Source organism: Physeter macrocephalus, chromosome 3 (assembly GCF_002837175.3).
Source record: "Physeter macrocephalus isolate SW-GA chromosome 3, ASM283717v5, whole genome shotgun sequence".
Taxonomy (NCBI): Eukaryota; Metazoa; Chordata; class Mammalia; order Artiodactyla; family Physeteridae; genus Physeter; species Physeter macrocephalus.
The window spans coordinates 21,222,477-21,234,831 of record NC_041216.1 but is presented as its reverse complement, the minus strand read 5'-3'; the positions used below and the strand labels follow the sequence as shown (position 1 = coordinate 21,234,831).

Genomic DNA, 12,355 nt, shown 5'->3' with positions numbered 1-12,355 from the left:
TGTTGTCTGCTTCTGGAGAAGAAGCTCCAAAGTCTATTTTATTTTATTTATTTATTTTTAAAATTTATTTATTTTTATTTTGGGCGGCACTGGGTCTTCATTGCTGCACACAGGCTTTCTCTAGTTGTGGCGAGTGGGGGCTACTCTTCATTGCGTTGCGCGGGCTTCTTATTGCGGTGGCTTCTCTCTTTGCAGAGCACGGCCTCTAGGCGCATGGGCTCGGTAGTTGTGGCGCACGGGCTTAGTTGCTCCGCAGCATGTGGAATCTTCCCGGACCAGGGCTCGAACCCATGTCCACTGTATTGGCAGGCGGATTCTTAACCACTGCGCCACCAGGGAAGTCCTTATAAATTTTTTATTGAAGTGAAGTTGATTTACAATGTAGTGTTAGTTTCAGGTGTACAGCAAAGTGATTGAGTTATACATACATATATATCTTTTTTTTTCAAATTCTTTTCTCTTATAGGTTATTACAAAATATTGAGTATAGATCACTGTGTTATACAGTAGGTCCTTGTTGGTTATCTGTTTTATATATAGTAGTGTATATATGTTAATCCCAAACTCCTAATTAACCCTCCACTCCCTTTCCCCTTTGGTAACCATAAGTTTGTTTTCTGTGTCTGTGGGTCTATTTCTGTTTTGTATATAAATTCATTTGTATCATATTTTTTTTAGATTCCACATATAAGTGATATCATATATTTTTCTCTGGCTTACTTCAGTTAGTATGATAATCTCTAGGTCCATCCATGTTGCTGCAAATGGCATTATTTCATTCTTTTTTATGGCTGAGTAATATCCCATTGTGTAAATATACCACATCTTCTTTATCCATTCATCTGTCGATGGACATTTAGGTTGCTTTCATATCTTGGCTATGGTAAATAGTGCTTCAATGAATATTGGGGTGCATATATTTTTTCAGATTATGGTTTTCTCCAGATATATGCCTAGGAGTGGGATTATAGAATCATATGGTAGCTCTCTTTTTAGTCTTTTAAGGAACCTCCACACTGTTCTCCCTAGTGGCTGCACCAATCTACATTCCCACCAGCAGTGTAGAAGGGTTCCTTCTTCTCCACACCCTCTTCAGCATTTATTATTTGTTGACTTTTTAATGCTGGCCATTCTGATCGGTGTGAGGTGATACCTCATTGTAGTTTTGATTTGCATTTCTCTGATAATTAGCGATGTTGGAGATATTTTCATGTGCCTCTTGTGGCCAGGTAGATTTAAAGTTCACTTTCTTAAAACTATTAGTTGATGCACCATCATTACCACTACTGTAGACAATTTAGATTGAAAAGCTTCTTATTAACTACTTCTGGCTTTTAAGAAACAATTAAAATACTATATATCATAAGTTTTAGTGAATTCTTGTGATTCTTCAGTTTTAACAAGGTTCTGAAAATAAGAATTTTTTAAAGTTAAAATTGACACAGATATTCTGGGCATTTGGATTTTCTTTCAGTTTATAGGACTAAAAAGTATTTGGGGGGTCTAAATTTGTGCCCCTGTTTTGATTCAGGACCTTAAAATCCATAGTACATTTAATAGACTACACTGGAAATATACATTGCAGTTTTGGGTTAGCATATTAAAATGTGAACTCAAAAGTTGTATCATTTTATCATTTCATAATTTATTTAAAAACCTTTCCTTCTTTTTAGTTATAATTTCAAATTGGTCAACAGATATTTCTGCCAGTTAAATTTTACATCTTGTTTCAGAATTGGTGTGGTAGCAGGGAATTCACCAAAAGTGTGATGACATTTATAACAAAACTAATTTCTGTTACTATTTTATACTTTAAAATCATTGCTCCCATTGATTCCTTTGCATTTTTATAATATGGACTTAAACAGAACTTTGTTGGCTCACTATTTTAGTACCCAGAAATTCTGCTCTTGCTCATATTTGTTTACTTCAAAAAAATTAAATTAATTAATTTATTTATTTGGCTGCGTTGGGTCTTCATTACTGCACGCTGGCTTTCTCTAGTTGTGGCGAGCGGGGGCTACATTTCGTTGTGGCGCGCAGGCTTCTCGTTGCGGTGGCTTCTCTTGTTGCGGAGCATGGGCTCTAGGCGCGCAGGCATCAGTAGTTGTGGCGCGCAGGCTCTAGAGCGCAGGCTCAGTAGTTGTGGCGCACGGGCTTAGTTGCTCCGTGGCATGTGGGATCTTCCCGGGCCAAGGATCGAACCCATGTCTCCTGCATTGGCAGGCGGATTCTTAACCATTATGCCACCAGTGCAGCCCCTATTTGTTTATTACTTCTTTACCCACCACTGCCATTGATTCCTCTACGTTTTTATAATATGGACTTAAACAGAACTTTGTTGGCTCATTATTTTAGTACCCAGAAATTCTGCTCTTGCCCATATTTGTTTACTTCTTTTTTTTTTAACTTTAACAGAGTATACATTTTGAATGTAGTTGTATAATTTCCTGAATTCATGGAAATGTATTTTATTTATTTATTTTTATTTATTTTAAAATAAATTTATTTATTTATTTTTGGCTGTGTTGGGTCTTCGTTTCTGTGCGAGGGCTTTCTCCAGTTGCGTCGAGCGGGGTCCACTCTTCATCGCGGTGCGCAGGCCCCTCGCTGTCACGGCCTCTCCCGTTGTGGAGCACAGGCTCCAGACGTGCAGGCTCGGTAGTTGTGGCTCACGGGCTTAGTTGCTCCGCGGCATGTGGGATCTTCCCAGACCAGGGCTCGAACCCGTGTCCCCTGCATTGGCAGGCAGATTCCTAACCACTGCGCCACCAGGGAAGCCCTTGTTTACTTCTTTACGCACTACTGCTAAGGAATTTTGGTGTATATATTATTGGTGGTATTGTAATTAAAGTGTTTTCCTTAATGGTTATTTTATGATTCCCTGGAATTAAGTTGATAAATCACATACATATTCTATACTTTAGTCATCTGGTGGCCTTATGAATAATCTTGTATTGCTTGGAGTACGTTATACATGTAGAACATTTTTTTCTTTCTGTGCTAAAAACAGAAGATAAATTAATTTTGTTAACCCTTAATTTGAGAAAGTACAATGTCCTATTCACTTAGTACTAGTAATACTACTTTTGCTTAATGATATGGAAAAAAATTTATTTTTATTGATGGGAAAATTGAAACCCACTCATTTCTAGGAGGCTTGGCAATGATGACTTGTGGTTCTACCTTGAGGCTTTTATCCATAGTAGTTTGTATTTTGTAACTCAGGTATCTCCTTTTGGCTCTTACTGGCATAGGTTTATTTCTTTATGTTTCAAACTGCAGAAAGCTATGGTAACTTCATAAAGTTTTTATCTTTTGCCTTATCATGTGAGAGCTAAATAAAAATGCTATGTAAATTCTATTTTCTTATGGTATTTCTTTTTTTAAAAAGCAATAACAAATTTGTCTCAGATCCTGGAGTTAGACTTATTCATCTGGCTGGTTTAGAGTTTGTATTGGATGTGAGAGCTGTAGTCTGGGCGCAAATGACAAAAACTGTTGAACCTGTCCTCTACGGAGTGTGCCTAAAGTGGATTAACTGCCTGCACTCCCCGCCCCCCATCCCAAGTTATTTGCTTTTAGGATTAAGTCTTCCGCAGCAAGGAGGGGAGAGTATGCAGCAAAATTTCAGAAACCTGTAAATAGCTTTTTATTAATGTATTTGAGAATGCTATAAAAGAACTTAAAACCATAGCAGTCTTGCACATGCAGTACTGAAATAATTTAATATTTCTTACATGGTTCTTGGGCATAATAAACTTGTTCTGACCATGTTGGTAATATTTTCTCCTTGTCTTTCAACTGTGACTATCTCTCCCTTTGAGGTTTGTATTAAACTGAAGAGAGAAATTAAATTTCATTGCCTCTCATTTCCCACATTATTCACAGAGAAAAGAGCCTAAACTAACAAGACTCAAGTAACTTATATAATATTTCTTTATTAGTCCTTCAAAAATTTAAAAATTAAAATTACCTGGGAAATTATTTTGGATGTCTATTTTTTCCTAAAGATTAATTTACCCATGAGGCAGTGGTGGTAGTAGTAGTAACAGTAATAGTAACAGAGCATTGCCTCTTCATTTATGGATTGCCGTTATATTCCAAACTCTGTTAGCCTGTGTGTTATTTTATTAAACTCTTAACCTTGTGAGATAGGTGCTGTTATTATTTCCATTTTACAGATGTAGAAACTGAGGCTTAGCAAGAAGTTAAGTGACTTGTCCAAGGATACATGCTGTATGTCTGAGCCAAGATTTGAATCGAGATTTCTGAATCCAAAACCCATGTATCCACTATTCTATTAATATTACCCTTAAGTCAATTGTGTTTACTAGTCATATTTCATTTGGAAAAAATTGTTCAGATTTTGCACAGAACAAAACATTTGTCTTTCGGTGGCACGTGGTGGTAAAAGATTGTTACTTTTACTTCCACATTCCCAGGCTGGTATTTGCTGTCTTCTGCCATCTCTGAAGGTGTAGAGTATGAAATAGATGGGGAGAAGGTAGGGTGTCTAGAAATCCCAGACCTGAAATTTAGACCTTTTAATTATTGCCATTTGTTAATTTTAACAAGTTTTATATGCGACTCATTTTCTGTTTGATTTTTCACGTAAGTTTTCTTCCCCCCTTCTGTAGCACTGATTCCAGCAGTAGTTCAAGTGATGACTCTCCAGCCCGATCAGTTCAATCTGCAGCAGTCCCAGCACCCACTTCCCAGTTGCTTTCATCCCTGGAAAAAGATGAGCCCCGTAAAAGTTTTGGGATCAAGGTTCAGAATCTTCCAGTACGCTCTACAGGTAAAACTTTGTGTTACTCTACTTTCCTCTCTGCTACTGTTGGGGAATGAGAGATTGAGTAACTTAAATTCTATACTTTGTATAGAATTTGTTTAAATAGCTCTCTTTCTTATCTGTGTTGGTAATATTTTCTATTTGTCTTTCAAATGGACTCTCTCCCCCTTTTTCTTTTGTGGTTCATTGATATTTAATGCCGTGTAATAAAAAGCAAGTGATTATAACTGTATGTAGTTTCTAGATTGTTACATATGTAAAGATTGCATGCTACTTGTACTTAATTATATACACATACATATATAAATACACATTATTATGCATATTATATGCATATACATATACACACATAAAGACTTTATAGTGCGTGTTATGTAAAGAAAGCATGGTTCATTTTTTATTATGAATGTACTTCTTAAAAAAAATTTTTTTTGGCTGCTTTTTTTTTGGCTGCTTTGGGTCTTCATTGCTGCGTGTGGGCTTTCTCTAGTTGCAGCGAGTGGGGCCTACTCTTCGTTGCAGTGCGAGGGCTTCTCATTGCGGTGGCTTCTCTTGTTGTGGAGCACGGGCTCTAGGCATGTGGGCTTCAGTAGTTGTGGCTCGCAGGCTGTAGAGTGCAGGCTCAGTAGTTGTGGTGCACGGGCTTAGTTGCTCCATGGCATGTGGGATCTTCCTGAACTAGGGATCGAACCCGTGTCCCCTGCATTGGCAGGAGGATTCTTAACCACTGCGCTACCAGGGAAGTCCCAAAGCATGGTTCATTTTTGAATAAAAATGCTTTCTGGATTAAATATTTTGATATTAGGGAAAATTTGGTACGATGAAATTGTAGAAATACTATTTTCAGCTAGATTTATATTGGTCTGGAGTCCTGTGTGAAATAACTTAATAAAAAAATTATGATAGGAAATCCATTTCAAAATATTAACATTTTAAATGAGGAGAGTCATGAATAATGACTTTATATAGTTAAAAGCTATACCGTTGTCTTTTATTCCTAATATTTTTGATTGACATTTGGCCATAATATATTTTTATTTCTATGTCCGGCATATTGAGTATGTAAACAACTGTTAGTAGATGGTCTAAACAACTGTTAGTAGATGGTCAAACCAACAAAGACCAAACTAAGCATTTCTTAGCTAAGTGCATTTTAATGATTACTTAAATTATTTATTAAAACAGCCTATAAAACCTACATACCAGGTTTATGAATAGAGATATTGAGACACAAATGTTGGTGAACTTTTGATTTAGATTAGTTTTTAATTTAGGAATGGACAGGGGTTATAATTGGCTTGTCTTTCTCTACAATTTTAATTTTTATAATGAAGCAAATTAACACAAGACCTCCAGATAGTATAATTCATCTGTAAAAGGCCTTAACGTTGTTTAGCATGTTACATGCCATTTCCCACACAATTTTATCATCAACACGATGCTTGGAAAACTAGAAATATGGCTTTCTTTCTAAGTCTTTAAAGTTTTATATATGCATATATATGTGTGTTTGTATAGTTTTTATCATGAAAATTTTAAACATACCCACAGTAGAAGGAGTAGCAAAATGAACTCCCCTTATACCATACCCCAGATTAAAAAATCATCAATATTTTGCCACATTTGCTTTGTCGGTCTCCATCTTCCTTCTTTCCTGTTCTTTGTTACCTTTTTATCGTAAAGTAAATCCCTGATGTTACATCATTTCACACTTGACTTAAAAGATCTATACTTTTGTATTTATTTGTAAAATATAAGGGTATTTTCTGCGTAAGCATGATATTCTTACCTAACAAATAACTAGTAATATCTTCTAACCCCCGGGTTATTTTCAGAATTGATGGTAGTCTCTAAAATGCATTTTTAGAGTTATTTTATTTGAAAAAGTAAAGTTTTAATGCTAATTAGGTCAAAAATCAGACTAAAGATTTAGTAGCTTACACTTTGAGTTGTAACTAAATTAGAAAAATAAGCAACTTGTTTTTGTTTGGGGATTTAGATACAAGCCTCAAAGATGGCCTTTTCCATGAATTTAAGAAATTTGGAAAGGTGACTTCAGTGCAGATACACGGAACTTCAGAAGAGAGGTATGGTCTGGTATTCTTTCGGCAGCAGGAGGACCAAGAAAAAGCATTGACTGCATCAAAAGGAAAACTTTTCTTTGGCATGCAGATTGAAGTAACAGCATGGATAGGGCCAGGTAAGAGACAAGGAAGCTGAGTTTTAGTGTAATTTTTATTCCATTGTAAGAAAGGGCCACATGTTATCCTGAATGTGGACACTATTCCAGTTCTGTTTATTAAAACATACTTTCGGTGTCTTCTGTTTTAAAGAGTGGTTACATTTTGTCATTCATCTTAATAAAATAGGTTGTTTTGGCTAGGAAGGGTTAAAGATTGTTCTGTTTCTGTTAGAGAGCATGCTAACTTTTAAGAGTTGTGAAAGGCAAAGTATAGTCCCTTGTTGAATCCTGCTTTCCCAAGAGGATTGAGTTGATTGAGATAAGGTGATAGTTCCGAGGAGAATGACAACAGAATTATTCTGAATTAGAAAACAGACTATATCAATTTGAGGGACTAGTTAGACCAGTTTTCTTTCCATTATGCCCAGCACAAATTGGATCTGTTATTCTAGCTTCTGTGACCTTGAAAGATAGTGACAGTGGCAGGACTAAGTCTTTTGAGTGCAACCTGTTGAAAATTTCAAGGGGACATTTTATTGCTTGAACCTACCTGTAAGACCTATCTATTCTAAGGCAGGAAGTCTTGTCAGGCATGACTTGGGTCAGTGTTTTTCCTGTGTCAGAACCACCTGCAGTGCTTGTTTAGAATACAGACTCCCAGCTTACTGGTTCAGAATTTGCATACTCAAGTTTTAAAAACCCCTGATTTACTTGTGAGTAAATCTGTAGAAGAATGAATAGAAATGTTAAAATTATGCATTCACATTATGTGTGTGGGACAGTTGAACTTTAAGACTAAAACTTTGAGTGGAATTTATAGGGTAAACATAGCCCATTTTCTTGGAATATTCATTTTATGTGACAATTAAGAGGAAAAAAATAGAATTTCCCTGATAAGAATGTGTCATTTGTATATTAAAATAGGCACAGTCAGGGTTGTTCGAGTGAAGACTATAAAGTGTGCATAATTTTATGATAAAACACAGGAATTCAAAGACATACTATCTTTTCAAAGGAATTATAAGTTATGCCTTCACATTCCCTCCTCCGCAAAGTTTGAGATGTACTGCCCTAACTTGTACTGGGCTAAGAGCAACTCAGGAGTTCTTATTTAACACAATTGGAACAGGTCAGAACTGACTTTGAGGAATAATATTTAGAATGTCATATCATCTATATAAGTTTTTAGAGCCATATATAATTATTAACTAGTGAGGATCTAACTTGGGGGCATTATCAATAGGTGACTTTCTAATCTCCAAGTAGTGGGCTTAGCTTGAGATATTTATTGTAAAAAAAAAAATCATTTTACCTAATTAGTTAGCACCCAGGATGTTAATTGGGCTTTTTAACCACATGCCACTGAAGATGTTGAGAAGTTTGATTGGTTCAAGCATCGGAAAGCTGAAGGTACTTTTTCCAGATGGGACAGCATTGAAACACCAGTTTAAATGGGATATTTGAAAGCTCAGTAGGGACACTTGGTTGGAATTATGCTGTTGGATGGTTGTCATAAATGTTTTATATTGAAATGTATGGAGCTGATTGCTTCCTTAGGTCAAGGACGTCTTGGAATTAAGATCCAAATCCAAGAAACCTAACTCTGTAGACAGACCTCTGGTGGCTTCTGAGATTGTGCTTTTGTACTCCTATGCACAGCATTACAATCCCCTGAACATGAAATTGCAGGATAAAACAGTCTTTTCAATGATGTGTAGACAGTAAGACTTAAAACTGGTCATGAAGGTTGAATAGATTACATGTGGAAAAGACACTCCCTCCCTGCCCCCAACTGAATTTCTGATTTTGAAATTTTAAGTGAGCTATTTGGTAGAAATGAAGTCATTACAGATTTTAATGGTTGCAAATCATGCTTTATCCTTCTGATTCTGCCTTTTTTTTTTTTTTATTCTATGCCACGTGGCTTGCAGGATGTCAGTTCCCCAACAAGGGATTGAACGTGGGCCATGGCAGTGAAAGCCCAGAATCCTAACCACTAGGCCACCAGGGAACTCCCCTGATTCTGCCTTTTGAAGTACAAACCTCAAGATGTGCCTGAATTATTTTTTTCTTTTTCTCCTTTTAAATGAAATATTCCTAAGTATGTGCCCTCTATTAGTTACATAATTTTAAGAAGACCTAGTTGAGCTTAAAATGGGATATACCCCTGTGAAATAAAATGAAAATGTAGAGATAGGTGTATGAGCGCTGGGCAGTTTCTGGGTCCACCTGACTGAAAAAGTGTGTACCTCTGATGACACAGGTAAGATGAAGCTGAGCTGCCATTAGAACTATCAAACTGGAATCAGGAGTGAGATGTGTTCTGGCTGAGTTCACCCAACATCTCAGAAGTTGAGTCTTTTTAATACCAGTGTTGTCATTGACATCATCAGTAATGTTTCAGTGGCTGGCACTAAACACTTTGTTTTAGTCAGGTTGATCAAATACTAACTTTTTGGGATGGGTTTGTTTTACATTTAAAAAGAGAGCGAGAACATACAGGCTGTATTATAATTACTATCCAGAAAACGTTGAATGTCCCTGCCCTAGACGAAGTTAATAAATGGAGCTTCAGAGAAAGCCTGTGATTGAATTAGACGTTGAATCAGGGCTTTTGATCATAAGAAGTAGAAACCTGAAGAGTCATTTAGTCTCTTTCTGTTTGTCATTGGGTACCACGCAACACCAAAAGAAGATATTTCATAAGCGTTACTTCAGTCAGTTTTCATACAAGTATTATTCTTGTGTTTAAAAATTGCTGCATTTAGACAGTTGGGTATGACAAACATAAAATGCTAAGTATTTTATAAAATGTTGAAATGTAAATTAAATAATGAAGCTGGACTATTTTTAGCTGAATTTTATGTTTATTTCAGATTGTAGTTTTTCTACTCCACATTCAGAGCCTGCCACATAATTTTGGAACCTAAGATTAGGCTCAAATAATTACTATTTTTTGCTGGGGATTAAAACCTATTTCTGTATTAGTGATTATTTTTTAAAACAAATCAACTTAGATTGAAATTCAGTCGTCTTTTCTATTTTAAAGATCAGGGTGTTAACTTTCTCTTAATTTTTTGGACAAGTTTCCCTAGCCTCTGTATTCTTCTTTTGATTTGGAGCTATTTCTGATGGTGTGTATAATTTTTCAGATTATATGAGAATTAATCCCAATATTTCAGAGATCTAATTTTTTTAAAGTAGATTTTCCCATGATATATGAATACATTAAAACACTCTCTGTCCCCATCCCACTTACAGAAACAGAAAGTGAAAATGAATTTCGCCCTTTGGATGAAAGGATAGATGAATTTCACCCCAAAGCAACAAGAACCCTCTTTATTGGTAACCTTGAAAAAACCACTACTTATCATGATCTTCGCAACATCTTCCAGCGCTTTGGAGAAATTGTGGTATGTTTTGTTTTGTTTTGTTTTTTTTACAATAAAAACAGTGTTAGATCTTTGTCATAAAACATAAAGCATAGCAGAGATTATATTTGGAAAAACGATGCTTAGATGGTGTAATGAATATTTTTCCCATTTGCCCTATGTGTTTTTTTTTTTAACAATTTTTTATTGGAGTATGATTGCTTTACAGTGGTGTGTTAGTTTCTGCTTTATAACAAAGTGAATCAGTTATACATATACATATATCCCCATATCTCTTCCCTCTTGCATCTCACGCCCTATGTGTTTTTAACTGCTGCTAAAAGATGATCTGGCAAAACCCAGCAGGGACTGCTTTATGTGTGTATGTAAAAATATATAATATATAATTGTCTGTATTTTGTTTACATATATATTTTCCTTTCCACTTGTCTTATCTTTGTCCATCTGGTGCTGTTTTAATGCCATCTCTAGTCCTGTGGGTTGAAAGGAAAATCTGGAAGAGAAAACGTGTTTGTAAGAAAGAAGCAGCAGATTAGTGTATGATTATTTTTATCACAATGCACATCAGAAGTACCTTGGGGATTACTAGAATGTGGATAGCATGCTGGAAGCTCAGTTCTGTTTTGAAATTCTAATTAGAATCATTTTTTAAATTATGCAAGTCATTGTTAGATTTAGGGATAGAAGGATTTTTCTATTCCCCATGACTTAAAACTTGAGTCAAATTATAGTGAAAATAGTTTGGTTGCAGCTTTGTACCCTTAGGATATATTATTTTGTTTTGTGTTTGGAAAAACAGGGAAATACTTCTGTTTTCCTAGATTTTCTCTATATTAATAACAGTGAAGAAAGTACTCTAGTATATTTGGACTTTGGAGAGTAGAAAAATGTTTTGGATAGAAACAGCTATTGTTAATCGTTTAGGGGTGTGTGTGATGTCCATCTGTATTTATACACTAATGCTGTAAACAAAAGATTCTTAATTTTTTTAATGACATAATCTAGTCCTGTGAATAAAACATTACTTGTGCCTGTGGCTGAGCTAAACCTCATCTTTAGGGGCTTGAGGCAAGAGATTGAAGTGGTTGGTAGAAGTGAAGAAAAAACAGAGAAGCTGTATATTTAGATATACCAGCAGAACATTCATCTTTCTTTTTCAATTATTTTGTCTTTTCTCAGTTTCTTATTTTTGTGAGGGTAGTGTATACTCTTTTAAATTTAAAGTAATTTATTTTATTTTATTTTATTTTTGGCTGCATTGGGTCTTTGTTGCTGCACGTGGGCTTCCTCTAGTTGCGGCGAGCCGGGGCTGCACTTCGTTGTGGTGCGTGGGCTTCTCATCACGGTGCCTTCTCTTGTTGCGGAGCACAGGCTCTAGGCGTGCAGGCTTCAGTAGTTGTGGCTTGCGGGCTCTAGAGTGCAGGCTCAGTAGTTGTGCTGCACGGGCTTAGTTGTTCCGCGGTATGTGGGATCTTTGCGGACCAGGGCTCGAACCCGTGTCCCCTGCATTGGCAGGCAGATTCTTAGCCACTGCGCCACTAGGGAAGCCCAGAGGGTAGTGTATACTCTTAATTCCAGCTTTACTGCCTACTTGGATGAGTGACTAGACGCTCAATTACCTATCTGGGCTCCAGCTTCTTCTGTCTTTAGACCACGATCTGTTATTTAATTTGCTGTTTGGCATTCATGAGGCTTTGAATTGATAAAACTTTCAAACATACTTTTATTGAATGTAGCTGCTACTATAAATTTTGGAGGAGTATAAAAGTTGTATTTCGGCACATGGATACATTTTCATCACCAGGGTTGCTAAAAATGGGATGATTATTGTGTTTTAAGAGCTATGCTTGGGGCTTCCCTGGTGGCGCAGTGGTTGCGCGTCCGCCTGCCGATGCAGGGGAACCGGGTTCGCGCCCCGGTCTGGGAGGATCCCACATACCGCGGAGCGGCTGGGCCCGTGAGCCATGGCCGCTGAGCCTGCGCGTC

At 36.6% G+C, this 12,355-nt stretch overlaps 1 protein-coding gene across 4 annotated transcripts in view; it reads left to right on the top strand.

Moving 5' to 3' along the window:
• Positions 1-12,355, top strand: part of SPEN (spen family transcriptional repressor) — an 84,635-nt gene that overhangs the window by 51,256 nt on the left and 21,024 nt on the right. For all 4 annotated transcript variants that reach the window (XM_024125445.3, XM_055083747.1, XM_024125446.3 and 1 more), the window contains 3 exons: positions 4,641-4,801; positions 6,795-6,995; positions 10,239-10,390. In XM_024125445.3, coding sequence (XP_023981213.1) covers positions 4,641-4,801; positions 6,795-6,995; positions 10,239-10,390 — 514 coding nt within the window. The remainder of the gene's footprint in view (positions 1-4,640; positions 4,802-6,794; positions 6,996-10,238; positions 10,391-12,355) is intronic.